The sequence below is a fragment of the Aristolochia californica genome, unplaced genomic scaffold (genome assembly GCF_029961685.1).
Source record: "Aristolochia californica isolate CCGP_79_NKW_82.1479 unplaced genomic scaffold, dmAriCali1.0.hap1 SCAF_12, whole genome shotgun sequence".
NCBI lineage: Eukaryota > Viridiplantae > Streptophyta > Magnoliopsida > Piperales > Aristolochiaceae > Aristolochia > Aristolochia californica.
Window position 1 is genome coordinate 23,276,772 of NW_027181793.1, and position 22,234 is coordinate 23,299,005.

Here is a 22,234-nt window from a genome sequence, read left to right on the forward strand (position 1 = left end):
AGTAGAACGATTTGATTGAGTACAAATGGACAAAACTAGTATTATTTTTTAAAAGAATATTTTCGTGTTTGATTATTGAATAAAATTTATGCATAATTATATAGTTTTCTGAATAATTATAAATATAAGATATAAATAAATTTATACAGGATTAATATATAAAGGTTATGTCCAATTTTAAGTAGAAGTTATGTCTAATTTTATATAAATTAAAACTCAGTTAAAATTATTAGGTTTAAACTTTATTACAAGTTTAAAGTTGAAGCTAGGCTCACACTCGAATTCAAAATATTTATCCGTTCGGCTCGATGCCACCCGTGACAAAAAATAAAACTAGACGGATCACTGTCTCCCTAAAAATATTCGTCAAGAAAATTCGAAAAAGAGCAGCTAGATATCCTATCTTCGTAGCCTAGAAGCACGTGCTTCTATCTTCAAATAGCTCCTTATAAGGTCTGGATCTTCATACATTAAAAAAAACCTTTCGAGTGAGAGAAGTTGCTCCTACTTCATCAGCCGTACAATTTGACCGTTCGGGTATAGTAAAAGCAAAACAAAATAACTCTCCCACCTCCATAGTTAACTAATAACAGCTAAACTAGTCCTAGACTCCTACAGTCTTTGCTTGGTGCTTCATCCAACGAAACTTCCAACGTCACGCCCAAATCAGACCTAGCTGTCTTCAGTAGGTTCCCCATCGCTGGACCCACTGGGAGAGGTCTCAAGCAGGTCCATTAATCTTATAATACAATAAAGCCATCTTTCTGAGTGTGTTTGTGTTAATATAAGTCATGAAAAAATAAGACTGATGAAGAAAGAATTTCCAAATTAAGAGCTTGCTTCCTCCCCCCACCACCCCCCCCCACCCCCCAACACACACAAACACTCCCACATAAAAAAAATCATTCTCCTCCAATCCCCAGAACGTTACTCATCTCATTCCACAAATCTCCTATACTTCCTTTCTGTAAACTTAAGAACTGTTCTTTTCAATTGACAAGAAAGATTTCTTGTAAGGATCTCAAGAAAAAATAGCCAATCATCAATCGTTTCAACAATCCACAAAATAAGAAAACAACTTGATGACAAGACAGATTCAAGAAGCATGAGCATCCACAACCAACTCCAACACTTTTTAGGGAAACTGATGATATATGTATATAATGAAAAGGAGGACCTGACCCAATTATAAGATATATGTTTAGAATAGATGACCAAGTAGCAGCGTAAGCTGACACCACCAAGACAAACTACACCGCACAAAGAAAAGTTGCAGTTTAACAAACTCAATTACATTGACCAAAGATAAAATTCTATCAAACTTTTTTTTTTTTTTTGTTTAAATAAAATTCTATCAAACTCACACCAATCTTACCTTCAATTTATCTGCAAATATGGGAGTCACAAGCAAAACAAGACCACTTATTTTGCTGTTTCTTTAGGTGGCAATAGCTTGGAAAATGGGAACTTATCAACAAGTTCATCAGCTTGAGGATGTAGTTGAAGGATTGAAAGCAACCTGTTCGGCACAACTAAGAAATTCATGTGGTCCAGCTGCTTCCCGGCCAATTCCCATCAAATCAAGATAATAGAGGTAGTGTGAAATTATATTGTTCATGGTATCAACATCTCCCTGACCACATACCATATCGCCGTAAAGAATGTTCATGGCAGTTCCAAAACCTGGCACTCTTTTAGCCAAAGTATCATTCTTTGTCGGCTTCCAGTTGCCAACAAACACATCATGTGCAGAAGGTTGCTTCTTCTTGATGGGGTTCATCCACCTCCACATGGCAGATTGGAAAGCTAATGTTGCGTTCTGTTCGAGCAGTTCAGGATGGTTCAACAAATCCACCTTCAACCCATCACCAATTATCCCATAATTGTAGTTCCTACAGTAATATTCGAATTACATGTTAAACTCTACTTCAAATCAGTAAACATAATTTTGCATTTTCGAGGTTCTAAGTAAGCATGAAATAGTATAAATATTGAACATACATAAGAAAGTCATCGGATGGAAAAAGAAAAACTACCAGTAAACTGGAATAGCACCCCTGCCATAATAGTCAACTCCTGGAGAGCATGGGTACAGGTAGTTTGGATCACAGTAGGATTGGCTTGGGCTCATTTCATGATTATAGCATAGTCCCCATGCATATGGCCCACCAGTTGCAACATTATAACCACCTGTAAGTATTTCAATAAGTCAACAAAGCATAAAGCTAATGCTCAAACATCACAGTTTGTCTGAACAGGTATTGTGTATCACATAAGCACCTAATAATCTTTTGTCAATGCAACTAGAGAAACAGAAGCAAGAAGACGTGATACGTATACAAAGGAATGTACAGTCTACAGATCAGCTCAGTTTGATGGGAAAGGAAATTTTTTTTGTTTTTGTGAACTTGATGGGAAAAGAATGTAGAAAGAAGAGTTGGAAAAAGTTGGGCTATAGCTCACTTGGTGTGTACAAAGCAATGCTAATAATTTCTTGAGACATTTAACATTCAATTTTTAGAAGAAAGAGTTAAAAAAGGCGTGAACGAACCGGTTGAACAATTTCTAGTTTTGTCTGTTCTATCAAACCTGACAAGCATAAGCATTAACTTTCTTTTCTCTGTTTCTTTACTTTTCAAGAAATTGTTGTCAAATATTAATAAAGCTTCACAAATCGCTATTGAATCTACAGATAAATTGCTGGAAAAATAACCACTATAATAAACGTAGTAAACATTAGAAAACCAATAACTAAAAAGTTTGACATAGGACTATGCATGAGGCCCGCAACTTGCAAGACTATGTCCACCCGTAATATTCCACCCAGTCTACAAAACACAAAGGTGATGTTCAAGCTATAAAATCTGTCTGCAACCTCAACCAAGCACCTAAAAATTTTATATTCGTTAAATCTGTCAACATAAGAGGCAAGGACAATATTGAGAATAAAAAATAAGGAAGGCATGATCTCTTCCCAGATCGATGGCAAAAGAAAGTGGCAAGGGGAATTGAGCAAAGTTGCGCTATATCTTGCTTGGTGCTTCATCCTTCCACGGAAACTATGCAAATCTTTTCTGAGCCATTCCCTTTACAAGTTTCTCAGAAAAGAGCCAAGATCAGTGTGAATCTTGGATCGAAAGTGATGTTGAAAAAACTTCCAATTTTGCCTGGCCTATGAATCCTGACAAACAGAGGCTATTCCTTTTCTATTCATAAGTTTTTATTTCCTCCAGGCGAACTAGTTGTTACATGTTCTTGAACTCCAACCACCGAACAAATTGCTATTCAATCTACAGATAACGGATCGGTAACATATTGAGTAGCCTAAATCAGAAAACAAGTAACGAAGACATGCAGAATGACAAGTAGTGAAAAATTCTATTCGTAATATTTGAGCTGAAGGGAGTCCAAGGCCGTGAATTGCAGTAATGAATGTAGGAACCATACAAGGAATTCATATATGTAGAACAAATAGGAAACGAATACCAGGTAGAAGGGCAAAAACAATTTCCTAATTTCTCACCGCACTCGTGCGATGAAAACCCACCTGTCTGCAAAAAAGGAGGGAGGCAATACACCCTGCTACATAACAGTGTTAGAAATGCAATGTAGGAAGCAGAAAGGATAGAAGAGGAGTAATTACAAGATGTTTTGCTGCCGACGTGACCAAGGAAAGCCGCTATCTCCTTCATCTGCATGAGCTTGCCACCAGTGGTGCCGAAACCGAGAGGTTGGAAGATTGTAGAGGCAGTGATGAAGGAGTGATAGTCCCAGAACCCAACGGCATGAGCAACAGGGGTATTCCGCTTGGCAAATAGCTCCTCGAAATTATAGACCTGAAAGAGGTCTGAAATGGTCTGATTGCAGCAGAAAACACTTTTGCTGCACTCCCAGCCTTTACTGCAGGTCTTCACTTTCTTAAAAGCTCCATTAACGTCCACAACGAAGGCCAAAAACAAAATCATCAACGTCAAGGCGGCCGGAGCCAATCTCCATCCCCCTGTACTCATTATCGGACGCTCCTGGTGAGCCTGCCTTTGTTTCTTATTGAGTCAACCTACTTCGTCTTCTGCTTTCAGAGCAAAGAAGGCCTCGGCAATATCTCTTACGGAATCCTCACACCTGTGACCTAGAACGATCAAACCTGATGGACATTATATCAGTAAAACGGAGAATTTGAAGAAGAAGAGAATGAATCGACGAAGAGAAGGTGCACCGACAGGCGAGAATCAGGATACGACCAAAAGAAGCTCCACCAACCACCAAACTGCCTAAAAGTAATCCCGTCACTTTGTGATCCAACGGCTGAGCACTAGATCCAGGCAGAGGACATGTTCGACGTATAAGCAACGATACACCTATCAGCCAGCCTGGAGAAAGGTACCTTCTACTCGACCGACGCTCTCCTTGTTAATCAACACGTAATTCTCCAAGGAAAAAGAGGTAAGTCCACTTGGGATGTGTAGGTAAGGCTCTTCATTATCGGGCCGTGGCCATTTTTTTTTACTATTTATTTATTTTTCATTATTTCTTTTACATATTTATATTTATATTTACTGCTTAATATAGTGATAATATTATATTTTACATTATAGCACAAGGTTATTTATCTTTGTAACACATTATTCATAAGCTAGAAATATAATCCACCAAAGTAACAAGTTAGTGCTATAACCCATCAATAACATAGTGTGCTATACTTATTTAATGCTTAATACAATTGTTATATCTTAATTTTATACTAATGAACACGAGGTTATGTGTCTACATAAGACACTAATTTACCAGAGTGAAAAAACTAGCAAATAATTAATAACATAATATTATATGTAACCAATGGGTAATGTAGAATATTATTTTTATTTAATGCAGTGTTACTTTATATTTGTAACATCGGTCGAAACCCTAGGAAAGAAAAAAAATAATTAAAAATTTGATCATCATTACTCCTAAAAATAGTTAATAAAAATAAAATAATAATTAAATTCTTTTCCATTGGGTTCAAACAGACCCTAAAGAAATTATCGAGGTAATACACCGTCTTATTTATGCCATGCAGAACAGATTTTAAAAAAAATAAAGTTCATTATGAGAACTACCAATTACGCCTATAACACATGCTTCAAGGTATATATATATACACTGTATATGTCGTCTTCTACATTAAAATCTGATACAATAATTACAGAGCAAAGAAAACACACAACAGACACAAGCCAAAGAGTCAAAAAGCAACACAAGAATAATTCCAGGACTTGAGAACAGGTAGGGCAAGCTTATGAGCCTAGTTAGATACAAATAATTTAAAAAACAAAAGAGAAGAAAAAACAGATATAAATGCATATATCTGACTGCAGATTCTGAACATGGTATTTCCTGTGAAGATTTCTGACTTGTAAAAAAAGGAGCAGCAAAGAAATGAAACATCTCCCAACACTGTGCATCATAAATCCACACAATGGCATATTACACGGTAAACAATTTGAAACAGGATCCCTAATTGTCAAAGGAAGGATGTAGCTGGACACCAGGTGGTGCTGTTGGCATCGGGAAGTTATAAGTATACTGTACTCCAGCAAAAAGAGGAGCCTCCACATATGGGCTCTAGTATATCCACCAGAAAGCCAAAAGAAAGAGAGGTCAATTCAGTTTACAACGAAGTAGGATTATTTCAATATTAAATGATTGGAAAGTTTGAAAATGATTTTAAACAAAAGCATAAATAAACCACAACTCTGTCCAATTAAGTTACAAAAATCAGCTTTCTTTTTTATGTATTTAAGTCAATTGCCAAAACCATTCAGTTTGTTAAGTACTCAGTCAATTAGTGTTGTGAAGTTTTAACAAGCTGTGACCATATTTGACACATCTTGATCAAGTCGGTCAATTCAGTCAGGGAACTTCAACAGTTTATAACCAACAGTAATGAATATTACTGAGCATACACCAGTAAGAAATGTACCTGGGGAAGCATAGGACTCACATAAGGTGGCTGCTCAGGAGACTTTGGTGACATGTCCGGAGAACTAGTATCATTGCTTTGCTGATTTCCGTTCAATTTGTTGATATGATCATCCACCCCAGTGTCATTCTCACTTCCATTTCCTGCCTTAGCTCTCTGGATTACCATGATCAAATCCGGTTTCAGTATGAAATGAGATGTAAATTAAAGTGATCATTAACTTCATGAATAGCCAGAGTAAAACACCTGAAATATCTTGCCAAGAGTTTTCAATCCTTTGGCACGAGCACGCAGTTCCTCCTTCCTGACAGTATTATCTTGTAGGACCTGCAATAGTAGAACTAACTTCATGATGTAGTTTAAATGGCCTAAAGTTTCAACTTTGGAAAAAAAAACTGCAGAAGAGAACAAATCAAACCATTTGACAAACACGGGAAAGAGTTGCTTCAATATCAGCAACATTAAGTTTCCAAAGGGAATCAATCATCAACTTCTTGTGAGACTGAATATACTCCTCAAGCTCGTCTTCAGTATAATTTCCCTCCGAACTGAGCTGACGCTTCATGTCTTCCTGTAGCTGGATCAAAGCAATTGCCCCTGCATGGTGGCAACAACCAATCACTCACCCACTGTGCCACAAACTAATAGATTTTGAAGTGTTTCCTTCATACAACAAGTCTCACTCTCAAAGAACCAGCCAGAGACATGGAGCACAAGTACATTAGAGACTGGTTGACTATTTCATCCACCAGCATAAGTTAAACACGCAAACCCACAAAGAGCATGTGCAAGCTGAAAGGCATCCAAATCAATCTAAATTTTACCTGCAGTAGTTCATAAACAATTTTAAAAAAAAAATACCTGTAGCAGCTGTGACTTGAGATTTGATAAAGTGGCCTTTGTTTCGAAACCACTCAGCAATGAATGGTACTCCTAGATATATTGCTTTCTTTCCAAGCTCTTTAGCTGCCTGCCTGACATATATGTAGCCGATAGTATTTAAAATATCAACTCCATAAGCTGCAAAAATTACATTAGATGATCAGAGAAGGATTGAGAATGTAAATATTGTTAACTTGATTTTTTTAGAAGTTAATTTGATATGTTACTGCATGATTTTTATTTATTTCACACATTATAACTGCCTACTGTATATTCCACCCAGATTTGCACATGTACTTTGTAGTGCTCAGGATTTCCTCGTTCAGTAATACACGCTTTATAAAAAGAGTACTGGGACAGCAGATCAATTACTGACTGCTGCCCCTCTTTTCAGAAGATAAACTCTGTTGCCAAAAATCCATCTTTATCACTTCTAAGAATTCCTGTTGTCCCCACTCCATTTGATGTTGACAGTTGAAAGAAAATAAAATGTGTAAAAGAAGTTTGAGGGAGAAAGAAGAGGAGAAAGTTGAGAAAAGAAGGGAAGGAGGGAAAGCTGCATTGAAGTTCATGCCTGAAAAGTAAGAGCTCTCTCTCTTTTATTAGGGGCTAAAGTGATGATTATAAGAAAGACAAAAGTAACTCCTATAATACAACTCTGTTTTGAATGAAATTTGAAACATAAGAGTGTAATGTAATTATCTAACTAACAAACATAAGCTAAGATAATCAGAGTATGGGAAATGATCAAAACACCCATAACTGGTATTATAACACTCCCCCTCAAACTGGAGAGTAGATATCAAACAATCCCAACTTGTCACAAAAAGACAAGTGTTCACGTCTTCCCAAAGGTTTTGTGAACAAGTCTCAAAGTTGGTCTGATGATTTCACATATGGAGTTACCCTCTTCCCTTGCGTAATTGCATCTATGATAAAATGACAATCAACCTCTATATGTTTATTTCTCTCGTGGAATATAGGATTGCTTGCAAAAAATATGGCAGCCTGATTGTCATACTTCATAACCATGGGTCCTTGCATATGGAAACCAAACTTAAGAAGAATTGACTTAATCTACATAAGCTCGCATAACAGTGTGAATCATTGCTCCATATCCGGCCTCTACACACAACCTGGCTACAACTATTTGTTTCTTACTTTTCCAGCTAACTAAGTTACCCCAACAAAGCAGTAGTAGCTGAACGTAGAATGTCTATCCATTTTACACCAAGCATAATCTACAACAGAATATCCATGCACATCAAGTTTGTCATTCTAAGTATACAACAAACCTTTTCCAGGGGCACCCTTGGGCAACCTGAATTTGATTCTCTTTCTTACGAATATCTTCAACATTCGTACTAAAAGAATGAGAGGTGTTGATTTCTTGTAGCACCCCCCTCATTTCAGTGAAATAATTTATTACTGATCTATCTCATTACTTCATATTAAAATACTTAACTTATAGTTCATAAATCCGAGACAAATTATTCCCTTGAGACAAAATTGAAACCAGAGTAGTCCACATTTCTTTTTGTTGTCCACAACTCAAAATCTGGTCACTAAATTGTGACTCCATACCGTTTACCAACCAAGTCATAACTTGATTGTCCTTTGCTTCCCAGTCTCTAGTAACTGGTATAAAGGGATCATCTCGAATATATTTAATCACCCTTCTGGCCTTCATAAACAAAAGAACAGACCTTGACCAATTCACATAGTTTGACTCAATCAATCTGATAATTGCTATCTGAATAGGTTGAGAGTGTTTGCCATCTAAACTCTCAATTGTCCTTTAGACAACAACCTGTGTGCTGGATTCAGCTATCTGATTTCCCAAAAAAGATCACAACTCAATGCAATAATGCGTCTAAATGCACAAAGGATCACTTTCCCCAAGTCAAGTTGTCATGCATAGGCAAGTGAGCGCCACAACCAAACCAATTAGGGCACAATTTCATTCCATGTACCCAATCAGCAATACACAGCAAACACACTTTGCAATTGAGATACTAAATTGAGTAAAAGGAGGCTTAATTGCACAAACAATGGATGACGTAGGCAATTGGTATGATGACACAAGATGACATAGGCCCTAGGTAGGCTGCGCAAGCAATAATGAAGCTAGGGCTTCAAGGGCTTTTAATCATAGTATTCACTCAATTGAGAGTAGAAACCGTCAACCAATAGGTTATGGCAAGAAGAAAAGAGAAAATTGAGTTTTTTACCCTACTAGTCCAAAACTTTTCAGAAGAACCTTCATTATGGTTACTGAATGAAGAGGAAGAAGCCATAAAACTGAAGAATATCAGCTGAAGACTACCTTCACTACTCTGATACCATGTAAAGAAAGAAGTTTGAAGGAGAAAGTTGAGAAAGAAGAAGGGAAGCAGCAGCCAAAGCTGCGTTGGAGTTCATGCCCGAAAAGCACAAGCACTCTCTCTTTTGTTAGGGGTTTAAGTGATAATTACGATAAGGAAAAAAATGCCCATAGTTACAAAAAATCATATAACTCCTAGAATACAACTGTTTTGAATGAAATTTGACACATAAGAGTAATGTAATTATCTAACTAACAAACATAAACTAAGATAAATCAGAGTATGGGAAAGCTTGAACTGGTATTTTAACAAAAAGTACATCACAAAAGCATTCATATCCAGATGCTTACCTTCAACTATCAGTCCAAGAATAAAAGCATGAAATTGAAGTTGTATAGGTTCAAATTAATTTTGTCTCTTACTTCTACTTGCCTTAATTGCGCTTATTTAGTAGGCTGAAAGTGAAGAGCATATTTGTTAAGCACCTAGCCAATACTACCCAAAAAACCGGCATGTTAGGAGCGGAAGACATAGTTAACCCTTAGCCCAGGACCACCAGGACCAGGGCGTCCCATAACACCCAGGACCGGGTGCATGTACTGTGACATCACACCCCCCCTTCGCAAGCCGATGCCCACGACGGCTCACCTGTAGCTAGCTTACTCATGCGGCTGCCCCACTCCTAGTGCCCCTTCGCAGTTCTTCAGGTCGGCCCCTTCCACATGGTCGCTCCTTTCCGCAAGCACTCCTCCGGGGATTCGAACTCGCGACCGAGGGTCGGCTCTAATACCAAATGTTAAGCACCTAGTCAATACTACCCAAAAGACCGGCCTGTTAGGAGCGGAAGACATAGGTACTTAACCCTTAGCCCAGGACCACCAGGACCAGGGCGTCCCATAACACCCAGGACTCGGTGCGTGTACTGTGACAATATTTCTTTTTTTGCAATAGTTAAGTGACTTGTTCTCCTCCTTCTACAACTTCTTCTCCTTCTTCTTTAACTTTTTTCCTATCTCTAAAGACCTAAATACTAATCATCCACCTCTCTTTTCCTCTTTCTCAGCTAGTCAGAATCTAAAGCATGAGGTCATCAGGTGATTTGACATGTTTAACAATATCAGTTAAATAATCGCTTGTAGAGTTGTTGTCAGTGTCTATGAGAAACTTTTGCTCCTAACATGTCTGTGTTGTTGTTATTCCTGCATCTGCTACTTCGGTTATGTTAGTTTTGATCAGGTGGAAGCTGTAAATGAAGCACATAAAATCATTTATAGCCAAGATCTACTCCATAATCTCAAAAGACAAAAGCTTCCCCATCAAATATCTACAAAATGAATGACATAAATTAAAATGCATTCAACAAACATCAGCAGATCTTTTTAATGACATAATATCCTGTAAATTATCACACCATCTTGAAGGGTTTTATCAATGTTAAAAAATTGAGACGGTTTTAACTTCTCTTTTTAATAGAAGCCTGCAAGCCTATGATAACAGTGTGAAAGAGGAGACAACATGGACAATGAGAAGTCAAATACGGATTTGGCCTTCCAGCCCAGTTTGACTGCTTGCACTGTCCAAGTTCACCCTACACCCTGTACACCCTTGGAAATAAGATGCTATAAGAAAAAGCTTTCCTAAAAATCTACGTTACATCCTCTAACAATTTCCACCACAATTTTTGTGCTCATACTGTATATAAGAAAAATGCAACACCCAATCTAGTAATAACTATTGAAGGATTATTCAAGTACTTGCATCATGTCCAGAACTTGACCAGGCGAGAAGGTTCCCCCAAAATCTGCAGACAAAACTTCTCGCATAATCCAATTACACCAAACAAAAATGAGTGACAAAAGATTAAATTAAGCATTCATTTAAGGTTGTTTAAAAAAAAGCATGTGTTTAAGATTTACTAAAATAAATTATGAGCACATGCAACTGTGGGCACATTACCCGCACTAGAAAGTCTTGAAACTTCTGCTTCCGCATAACTAATAAAGCTCTCCTTATTTCCCTGCACATACTGGTGAAGTCTGTTCTTCAATATTTCAGTAAGTTTCTCTTCTCTTTCCTTCTGCACAACCTGTAAAAAGAAAACAATGAGAAGTGTTCATAAAAGAGAAGAAAGAAGAAAAGCCTCCGGCTAGAAGAAGATGCACAAAGCAAAAAATGAAGAGAATAAAAAACTAAAGCACCTGCATAAAAAACAAAGAACACAGAACCCATAATCAGAGAAGAAAGGTCCGAACAACAGGGTGTGGTTGCGAAATTTCACTTGTAGTAAAGGAATCAATCAGATGTTGCCGCTTCTAAGAGTGTGAATGAATTCATATTTACAGGCCTCCATGAATCCTCAATCTTATCATTACATTTGAAGAAGCCAACAGGAGGATGTTTTTCCAGGACACAAAAATAATGACGAACTCCTAACCCCCTTCTAAAAGGAGTCTTATAGAAATGACAGAGTTTATACTTGGACTTCACAGCAACCTGTAGTTTAGCTTCATGGAGTCGTAATGACCAAAATAAAGTATGGTGGCTTCTCTTGTTAAAAAAGCAGATTGATTATATTAAATGAGAGAAAAGAGAGGAAAACAAAAGTATAAGTCCCATGAGGAAAGAAATGGGAAGAAAAGCCAACACAGATGAAACAGAAAAATTGTGCCCAGAAGTGATTAAAATGTAAGTAGCAGTTTGTTTCCAACATTGTACTAGAGATCAGCCTCTTTCCTAGCAAAAGAATCAGCAACCAAGTTGGCACATTTTGGAATCTACTGCTACTTAATGGAAAGAGAACTTGCTATGTTTTTATATCAGCTCTTCTCTCGGTTTCTTCATTCTGTTGTATTTGACATGTATGGCTTAATAGTCCTCCCATCAAAAGAGCTAAATTTGAGCTTTTTAAAGTACTTAATCAAGTCTTCCTCTTAAAAGCAAACATGCATCTAGAAGCAATTCAAAAAGCTTCTGCAATTTTTTTCTGCTAAGAAAAGGGTCTTCGAAGTATCTCATATCTCTTTTGCAGTTCCAGGAGACAGCACTAACAGTTAATATGGAACTACATATTACTTACCATCCAATTAAATAATCTGGTATCATTCCTAACCTATGGATCATCATTTTGAGGTGTGCTGGTCAAACGACTAAATATTCCATTTTATAGACTAAAAGAGATATGATTTACATAAAAAATAATTGTGGTTATTTTCTAGCTTGCTATTTTTATGTCAAAAGTACTCGAACAGGTAACACTGATTTGAGAGCCCTTGTGATGTCAAGGGCCTTAGACTATAGATCCTTTTTCTCTGGGCTTTTAACTCAGCAAGAGATTCAGTTAAACTATTGGCTGACCTCAAAACGTAAAATCAATTATGCCAAAGGGGCTAAGTTAGAGGATGGAACGATGAGCAGTGATTATGAGCAACCCTGCGAGAGAGACATGAAAGCAACGAGATTCAACACATCAAGACAACGGTACAGCCAGACCAAGCACAGTACCAGGGTGACAACAGCTGGACCGCAGTGACCAGGAGGAGGAAAGACAAAGCCCCAGAAAGATTGAAAATCAAAAAGAGAATGGAACAACCAAGCAGAAACTATATACTGCTGCAGGTACTCTCTACAGAGATAGAACAACCAGGACCTAGAACCCATTGCCCACAGCAGTAACTAGATGGTGAAAATCACAGCCAAGACGTCAAGCAGATCTTCACTAATCAAAGTCCTGTATACCACTCTAAGCAGCTTGTCTCACTCCATTGTCAAAGTGCATAGACAAAAGTCATGATGGCATCTCAACAACAAAGTCAATAACCACAAACACTATACTCTGTTTTTCTGCTATCCAATGTAGTGGAGTGTAAATCACTGACTTCAGAGGCACAAAGATAATTGCAAGACTCTACATTACAAAATCATCGAAAGAGGGCTTCCTATGGCCAACCAGATACAATCCGTAATACACATGGAAAACAGAGAATCGTAGCAGGATGAAAAGGTGAGATAGAATAGAAAATGGGAGCGAAGGATACTTAGTACCAATTCGAGAGGGTACCAATCTCCTACCTCTTAGAACAGAGCACTTTGGGATTGAATTTGGCTGCCTTAGACGCAGACCAACTTTTTTTGTATAGGTTTTATCTATCTCAATAACAAGTTACAAGTTTGCCCTTCTAAGGTTAAAGATGAAAAAACATATTTTCCTTCCCGAAAGCCAGCCTACTTATAAATTGATCGATCATACATTTTGCTGATAACTTGCTACTTTTTCGTCTTCACGATCATCCTCTATAACTATTAATTGATCATCAATATAATGATCATTACCATACTAATTATCTATCAATGTCCTAAGAAAATGGACTAAGACTAAGGTATACTAATGGGCTAGATGTGTAACATTCCCATCCTGCACCCCACACCATGCCCCCCCTCTCTCTCTCTAGTGCCCTTAGAGAACTTTGTCCTCAAGGTTTGAAAAAGTTGGATGTCTAATTTGGAATGGTGGAAGCTTCAAATAGACATTGCCACCAACCTAGAAGCACCATTCTATATGGTGTTTAACAACTTACTGAGTCCAATGAATACAGGTCATAGCAACCTCCTCTAACTCGGATGATGTGATCAAATGGCAAGGAAGTCCCTCAAAATGCATATAAGCGGCTTTGACATAGGTGCTTCCATAACTGACCGGAAAGCACACTCATTTTCCCCCTTGAGTGACCCCACAATTTGCCAAAAGACTAGCTGCCAAGGGTAATTAAAATTCAGATGGACGGTCCCAAGACTTTGGAGCAACTCTAGGCCAAGTCCCACAATTGTTCCCTTCATTGGAAGAACGTAAAAATCAGTCGAGATGCTAGTGTCTTGAATAACAAGAGGTACCTACTGACACTAGGATAAGCAAGAAAAACACTAACATTCCCGACAATAACTTGAAAAGATGACAGTGTTATTCGGAACAACGTCAAGGCCCTTGGCAACTTTCCTACAAATGAAATTATGTGTGCTATGACAAGGTAGGTTTTTAAACCTACGCTGCACAATTTTTTAGATGACGACAGAAGGTGACTAGCGACATTACCAAGACGATAGCGAGACAATCTGGATAGGACGACTCTAGTCGGCGACTCAGGAAGTTTTGATGGAATCAGGTCGTTGATGCTCAGACGGCAATAGACAGGTTGGATCCGTTGAGAAGACACCGGGACTCAACACGACGATGCTCAGAGGACAAACGAAGGAGACAATTGTGACAAAAATAGTGAAGGGATGCCAATGCAATAAAAACAGCGACAAGCCATCGACCGCGATGGTTTTCATTTTTTACTACAAAATCACCTCCCTCACCATTGCGACTTTTGATCAACCCTCTGGGGTCATCATTTGCATCATCGTCAGGAATGGAGACAAATGTTCGTTCATCTCCATCCCCATTGCTGCGGTGCAAGCTTTTGCCACTCAATTTGGACTGGTGACTACTACGTCTAAAACTCGAAGATGCACAAAGGAGCTCTGGATGGGCTGCTTCCGAATTTACCTCTCAACTATGAACTTCAGAGGCCAGAGCCAATGCCAGATTATTGAGAGTCGAGGAGACAACATAATGGCCCGTCTCTTCGTACCAGAGTGTTCTGCCTCTCGACTCACCTGGAAACACTTCCTCACCTGCTTGCCAAAGCTCTCACCTACAATGCAGCTCTCCACACACACACACACACACCCAAATCACGAACCACTCAATTCCCTCTTCTCCCCACTCACCATCTCGACACACAACCCCCTCCATTCTCATCGCCCCCTACCTCTATCATCACCCACCATCCCTGCTCAAAGACCCCCCCCAACCTCTCCCACACAGCTACAAATACGTCACCACATTATGCTAGCATTATCTTTTCACCGCAAATACTCCACTTTGGACGAGCTGAACTTTCATTGTCCCTGGTAATAACTGCTAACCCCAAGTTCAACAGATCAATGATACTCGATTGGCTTACTGCACAGCTCCAACTCAACAGCACCCCTCCTATCTATTAAGTTGTGGAGCTTAATCAACGTCCTACGTTGAGTCGGTATGTGGATCGACCTTCACAGTAAGGTCGTCGTGGGTGTTGGCCCGCCCCCCTCCCTGGAGCCCCCGCCCGGTCCACGATATATTAATTGTTGTTTCATTAAGGGCAATTTGGGAATTTTACGCTATATCTCAATTGCCCTAATTTTCTCTTTATAATTGAGGGGCGCCATTAGGGTTTCATCATCACGGAAAAGGACTTTGAGTTGCAGCCCCTGAGAGGATAGAGAAAGACACCTATAAGTGTGTGATTTCTCTTGTAAACTATTTCATCTTCATAGTGGATTACTGCAATGGTGTGGAAGACAGGACGTAATCTCACCTTGAGGCGAACCTGTATAAATCTTGTCTTTATTTCTTGCATGTCTTTCCTTTCTTCCGCGATTACTATTATTGCTCTCATTAGTTTGGAATTAGGGCGTTTAATTCCTAATATTATCTCCTTCCTAGAGCCTTCCAAGTAGCTTGTCCATCTCAACTCTGCAGGTGAAAAATCCTTGGCACTTAAGCTTCCCCCCATGTAGCCACATCAGCATCCCCAATATCAAAGATAGGCTACCATCAATGCCCTTGGGTTCTCTCAGCCAATGGATTCATGTATGGGGACTTCCTACAGAACTGTGGCAGCATCTTGTTTTCTGCAAAATCGCCAATGCATTTGGCACTTTAGTCCATCTCCATGAAGACAGCTCATCAACGTTGCATGGACTTCACCAAATTGCTCATCAATCCGAGCAACCTCTGGCAGGGCATCCGTTTAAATCACCTTTGTTGACCTGGCTGATTTCTGCACCCTGACAGATTTTGTTTCTCCCCTGACTCCAGCGACAGGCCAGTTCACCCACTGAACCAGCATCATACCACGCCGACTCGGTGAGCCAAATCCCCTACTAGCCCAAGTGCTGAACTCAATCACCAGCCTGAAAAGCCCTTAAGCTATCGAGAAAATTCAAATTCCCCCCCAGCAGACAGTCACCTACCACCCCCTGCAACCCCGATGAGACTGAAACTGATGCTAGTGTTCAGTTTGGCCTCGCAGATCACTTCATACAAGATGTAGTTATGAGAGGAAAACAGTGCTCCTCTTAAGTTCAACCAGAAGAATAACTGCCAAATATTTTACTCAAACTCTGGCATGAAATTCTTTTTAACAAGACAAGCATGGTTGATATGTATGCACTAACTCCAGGGGAAGTGTCTTTATGTTTTTTCAGTCTCCAGAGGCAATTCTGTCTAGCCACTAATGTTTTGTCATGTTTTAAGCTTTAAGGTATGTTTGTGACATGCTGTTGTTATATTTTTTTCTGAACGCAAGTAACTAGCTGCACAGTGATGTGATATTTAAAGCTAGGGGCCTAGTTGGCAGCCCAAATTTTTTGTTCTTTCTTTCCTTTTGAGCAGTTGACCTTGTCACCTCTTTCATTAGAAATTTCAGTAAACTAGTGATTATGTATTGAAAATCAGCCGTCGTCATAAGTTGCCGTTCATATCAATCCCCCTGCCTCAAGAGGCCTAGACACTTTTATGATGAAGTTGTAGACCTAAGCTCCTCTCTTCAACTTGTATGCCAACACAGCAGCTCTTGCTGACTCCTTAGCAAAAAGGGACATTGTGGATTGCCCTTGTAGTGGGATCTTCATTCCACCTCAATGCTTTAGCCTGGCCTTCCCCTTCATTCTTACACCATAATTTTTTGAAAAACAATCTTACACCATAATTTTTTGAAAAACAATCTTACACCATAATTGTTACGATATTATGGAAAATGTTCAAAACCACAAAAAAAAAAAAAAGAGAACATTGAATCTTTAAAACTTTTAAAAAACATTACAAATATGCCCTATGAACAAATATAATGTTGGAAATTACAAGTACACAAAGCCCTATTCAAAGCACAAATTTAGTAGATCACAACAAACTTACCCTCATTTTCTCCTGTAACTTTTTGGCATCAAGTTGTTCCCCTTCAGTAAGTATGTCAAGTGATGCCATTGATCCCATTGCAAGCTGACCAATGTATTCCTCAAAAAGCTCACTCCCAAAAAGCATTGCAAAGATTGCTGCTGAATCAATAATTGCATCGCTGTCACATGATTTGGACCATACAAATTAGTCAATGTGGAGTCATATAATACAGAATATTAAATCTCGGAAAGCACAAAAAATATTCCGTTCACAAAAACAAAACCAAAGAAACCATTCAGACCACTATAATCAGCATGTAAGATTCAGAATGAGTACATTTTTGTATCTACCATAGACTCTCTCTCAAGGATTGCATCTAAATACATCAATTTTCATGATGAATAACCATTTCTTTTTTATGGGTACCATAGTTTGCATTTATCCCATTATACTGGAGGCGCATTGTATTCAGTTCAAAATAGAGATGAAAGAGGAAATTTGGAACTTGCGTTGAAATGCCTGTTTTTCCATTGGCATCATAAGCCAGACGTTGTGTTGGATCACTCAAGACTTGGTATGCCTCCCCAAGAACCTGAAGATAGAACAGTGCCTGGATTACTGAGACCATCTCCATAAAGAAATAAAATTTGATAGATAATAAATATGATGTTTACAAGCCAGAGATATCATAAGATCATCTCTCAAAAAACTAATTCCTTTCAAGGATGCAAAATGTAGACAGCATTCGAAATACATAAAAAACTACAGCATAAAGGAAAAAAGATAATTTTTTTAGGAAACAAAGAAGCTAGAGCCAGCCAGCCAACCAGAGAGTGAGAGTCAGAGAGAGAAAGAAACCACAGATACAGAAAATTAAGAGATTACAGAAACAAAAGAATTGCAAGCAACCCTGAAAAAAGGCAATATCTAGTAGTTGACACAGTTAATATGATATCTAGTTGAAAGGCCAGAAATCCAAGTTAGAGATTTAAACTGACAGTTTGAAGAGGAAATAGAGGCAGTAAGTACATATAAATTGAAGAAGGAATATCCATTTAATTTTTCCCTAAGAGCCACAACTTGTGCTTGGAGGTTCAGTTTCTGTTGAGGTCTTACATTTGTAACACTAAATGGCTCAGAGATGAAAGCCAAAGAGCTTAAATTTACTCTAATTAGAAAAAGATGACTTGCCTGAAAGTTTTGAGCAGCCTGTGGATCATTTGGATTTTTATCTGGATGGACCTGCTTTGCCTGCACGAAACAGAAAGTGCTATTTACATGGGATACAGTAAGGAAAACCAACATGCAGGCCTCTTAACCCCAAAGAATCTGAAACAATTACCAGGATTACAGTAACAGAGGGGACTGAAAAATTCCAGCATCAATAATGCTTTTTCTTTTTCTTTTTCTTTTAAAGAAGAAAAAGAAGAAGATGAATTTGATTTTATGAAGAAAAAAAATAATACAATAAAACTTGATAATACAATAATACACTTGCCAAGGAAGGGAAATCTTTGCCAGTGCTACTTGTCAATATGGGCAATCCATTCTGGTTGTTTTTGTTATTGATTTTGTTTTTTTGAAATGTATGTAATTGATTTTTTTTTGTTTTTCTTTTCTTTTTCTTCTTAATTTTTGTATTGTGATTGTTCTGCGCATTCTTTTTATATTAATTTAGTTCCACAACATTCAAAAAGAAAAGAAAAAAAAAAACTACAGCCCTCCTCCATGGAGAATCAATATGTATCTGATGAAATACTAAACATTGGTATTCAGTACAAGTAGTTTGGCAGTACACCCCCTTTTGCTGCCAATAGCTCTGATGAAACTTGCAAATATTGGTGCTTCCCAACCTTCCTTGGTGGTTGGGAAATCATTCCCCCCTCTGCCGAGACTTGAGGCTTGGCCCCTATATGTAGTTAATATTGTTCTTTTTTTTTAGAATAAATAAATAAATAGCAATACTTAACTACATATAGGGACCAAGCCTCAAGTTCTTTATTTATTAATGGATACCTAATGCACAGCATACAGTAGATAAAGAATTTCCTTGAGGGAATAAAGCAGCTCAAAAATCTTATTTTTAGTCTCTTTAATTTTTGAAAGTCAGAATAAAGAAAGTCAACATCATGGGAAAGTTCTTCTTTCAAGCTAGCAATTGTTTTTAAGGAAAGTCATATTAGGGAAAGTCTATAGTTAGCGAGACTTGTTTGAGTAGATCATTTGTCTTGAGAAAGACTTAGGTGAAATCATTTTATCTGAAAATTATTATTCCTCCTAAGGTAAAAATCTTTCCACAGTGCCTCTTTAAAGGAAAAATCCTTATTTGTGATCAGCTGCAATTGAGGGGGAGTCCCAACAACCTCGTAAATTTTGTCGTTGCTTGCTGGAGACAAATGATCATTCCTTACTTCACAGCCCTTTAGGCACAAGGATTGGAACTCATTTGAGAAGATTTGGAATCAATAACTTTATGACACTCCTGTAGAAGGAATGAAGAAGTTCATGCAATAAAGCAACGACAAGGATTTGTCTAACAGGATAAAAGCCAAAGGAAGGATTCTTTTTAGAGGGGTTACCTAACATCTAGGCCACTAGCTTATAGGAGCTTGAGAGGAGGTTAATAGAGCATAGGTCACTCGGAGATTTAACACTCTCTAGATTGGAGACCAGAGGGATGAAAGCAACCTTCAAATTTGATTTGATTTTCTTATCAAATTTGCAGAGGACGTTCAAATCTTTCTTAATCATCTCAAAAAACAATAATAATAATATTAATCCCAACTTATAAAGTTTCACAACAAAATTGTCTAGGCCTGGAGCTTTATAAAAGGGCATAGGGGATAAGCCGGCTTCGATGTAGTGTGAAGAAATGGGAACTCATGGATACTCATGTCACCTTTGAAAGCCTCCAGGAGGAGAAGCAGCAAGAAATTAGTCTACACTAGGAATGAGGCACTTTATATTCTCGATGTTATAAAAGAGAAAAAAGGGCCTCGTCACTGGACTAGAGATTTAAGCATGAGAACTAGTGTAATAAATATATGCGAACGGTGCTCAAGTGATGGTTTCACATTTTGGGCATCCATGGCACCATTCTCTGGGTAGACCCATAAGCCTTTCCAACAGTTGGAACAATTTCACAGGTTCTCCTTCATAGTTTCCATGTCTTGGAACACTAGATCCACTTTAAGCAGGGATTACATACATGTACTCTGCTGCATTCAAGCTGAGGTCAAAGCTGCACTCACACTGAGCTTGCAATCATGAATTTAGGTTTATTACATGTCAGTAAGTGCAAAAGCATGTGAATGATCATCCCATGAGTTATACATATATAATTTCTATTTTATATAGAAACTATGAGTAGATAATGGGATCCAAAACTAAGCTGCAAGATGCAGCTTTAGCTAAAGTTTCAGAGGTAGATCCTTAGAAGCTGCAATGCTGATGAGGTACTGAATTCAAGAGGATTTAGCATGCAGAATATCTGGTTTATATAGCACCATAGTTAGGTTTGTATGGGTTTATGCTCCTCTATTTAACGGCCTAGCAAGCTACATCATCATGGCATTATTACAACTATGCCAGGCCTAGTTTCATGATTTCTCCTGAGCCATTCCCCTGTAGCCTTAGCTAACTTTGTTGACCAACTCCCATTTAGGAAAAAATATATTATTCTATTTAATCTGAGCTTGTATTTTATCAATTGTTTGCACCCTCAAATAATATCCTTTGCACTCTCATATCCTCTACCACCCTTCCAAGATCCAACAGACCCATTTTAGGTGAGATCCTTCTAAAACACTTGGGGAAATGACACGATTTGACCTACAGACAGATATATTTACATCGTCGAAATTGAAGTAGAAATTTCACCGACAGTTTCAAGCCAAAAAAGTTGAAAGCGCACTAGAATTGAAAGGGGGAAATAGAACATAGCTCGAACGGTTCCACACGAGCTAAACAGAAAAGAGCAAATAACCACGTCCGAGCATCAAACCTTTCTCCAATAATACTGATTAGATAAGGAGCAGCTAACTTCACAACTATCGGGAATGAAACACAATTAGTTGGCCGCTGCTTGTCTCGCCAAAACCTAAGGGGGTATATGTAAATTAAAATGTACACTACAACCCTTAAGACTTTTCAAAACCAAAGTTGGCCTGCGCAAACCCTTCAAATCTCCTAATGTGCGTTACCCTCTCAGAAGTACAAGCTTCTGGGAAGCCTGGAAATTTGTTGTCAGCAGCAACACCACTATCGGAACCTAAATATTTGTCACATGCGAGGTATGGAGATCATCATGTCCTAACAAATCTAGAAAACACAATTTTTCCTTCTCTTTTACTTTACCTTTAGTTATGAGAGACAACAGGAAAGAAGAATTTCGCACCAAAATTAATTAAGTAGCTACCTTGATGTAATATGCTTTCTTAATCTCAGCCTCCGTTGCCGTAGGACTAATCCCGAGCACGTCGTAGTATTCAGTTTCCTTTACCATCTCAGATGACGGATCAATCAACACAGAGCTAGTATGAGACGCTGTCACAAGGCCTCGATCCTCTTACCTCAGCCGCGAGCAACACCGTTTTTTTTTCCGACCAAGTGGAGTTGCAGCAAGGACGGAGCTCCCGGACCGAAAACTGGTCGCCCGCTCGGACAACTAAAAACCGTGCAGAAGAAAAAAATTGGTACTTCTCATGCCGCGTTTTATATTAAACGCGCTTTGTTCCTCCTACCTCGAATCGCGGACTTTAATTTTCCCCCGCAAAGCAACCGTGACCATTAGAAGTAGAACTTATAAGCCCACGTCAGGGTACAACCAAAGTAGGACTAGGAGGGGTTGAATTCCAATTAGTCGGCGGTTGTTTATCAGTGTATTTATGTTTTGAAAACATATAATTCTAAAGTTAGGTATGACAAGTGGAATACTTATAGTGTTATAAAACTCAAACCAACCCAATTGATCGAATCAGGTTCAATCGAACTCTAACATATGTCAAAGCCAAAGGGAGGGAAAACCTCACCCAGGTTAACCATTTAAACCATTGAATTATATGGCCTAGTGGGTCAGTTAAATTG

At 38.4% G+C, this 22,234-nt stretch overlaps 2 protein-coding genes across 3 annotated transcripts; both read right to left on the minus strand.

Annotated features, from left to right (window-relative positions):
* Window positions 1-1,132: 1,132 nt before the first annotated feature.
* LOC137946482 (chitinase-like protein 1) lies at window positions 1,133-4,249 on the minus strand. The gene is made up of 3 exons (XM_068792795.1): window positions 3,644-4,249; window positions 2,037-2,190; window positions 1,133-1,892 (listed from the first exon to the last, which is right to left on the minus strand). The coding sequence occupies exons 1-3, from the start codon at window positions 4,008-4,010 to the stop codon at window positions 1,484-1,486; spliced, it is 930 nt and encodes a 309-aa protein (XP_068648896.1). The 5' UTR covers window positions 4,011-4,249; the 3' UTR covers window positions 1,133-1,483.
* Window positions 4,250-5,221: 972 nt separating this feature from the next.
* LOC137946481 (chaperone protein dnaJ 10-like) lies at window positions 5,222-21,906 on the minus strand. Of its 2 annotated transcripts, none has more exons than XM_068792794.1 (10): window positions 21,567-21,906; window positions 18,341-18,400; window positions 17,659-17,741; window positions 17,168-17,327; window positions 11,125-11,254; window positions 6,824-6,982; window positions 6,381-6,559; window positions 6,209-6,289; window positions 5,984-6,118; window positions 5,222-5,604 (listed from the first exon to the last, which is right to left on the minus strand). In XM_068792794.1, the coding sequence occupies exons 1-10, from the start codon at window positions 21,651-21,653 to the stop codon at window positions 5,497-5,499; spliced, it is 1,182 nt and encodes a 393-aa protein (XP_068648895.1). In that variant the 5' UTR covers window positions 21,654-21,906; the 3' UTR covers window positions 5,222-5,496. The 2 variants fall into 2 exon arrangements, with proteins under 2 accessions (XP_068648895.1, XP_068648894.1); XM_068792793.1 differs by having other exon boundaries at window positions 5,963-6,118.
* Window positions 21,907-22,234: the final 328 nt, after the last annotated feature.

Bases quoted from the DNA above. Each gene is read 5' to 3' on its own strand.
- LOC137946482 (XM_068792795.1), bottom strand. From the start codon at position 4,010: ATGAGTACAGGGGGATGGAGATTGGCTCCGGCCGCCTTGACGTTGATG. The intron at 2,191-3,643 runs GTAATTACTCCT...AAATACTTACAG, and splicing joins CGTCGGCAGCAAAACATCTT to GTGGTTATAATGTTGCAACT. The intron at 1,893-2,036 runs GTAGTTTTTCTT...ATATTACTGTAG, and splicing joins GGTGCTATTCCAGTTTACTG to GAACTACAATTATGGGATAA.
- LOC137946481 (XM_068792793.1), bottom strand. From the start codon at position 21,653: ATGGTAAAGGAAACTGAATACTACGACGTGCTCGGGATTAGTCCTACG. The intron at 17,328-17,658 runs GCAAGTTCCAAA...ATCATGTGACAG, and splicing joins GGAAAAACAGGCATTTCAAC to CGATGCAATTATTGATTCAG. The intron at 6,119-6,208 runs GTGTTTTACTCT...ATGGTAATCCAG, and splicing joins CTCTTGGCAAGATATTTCAG to AGAGCTAAGGCAGGAAATGG.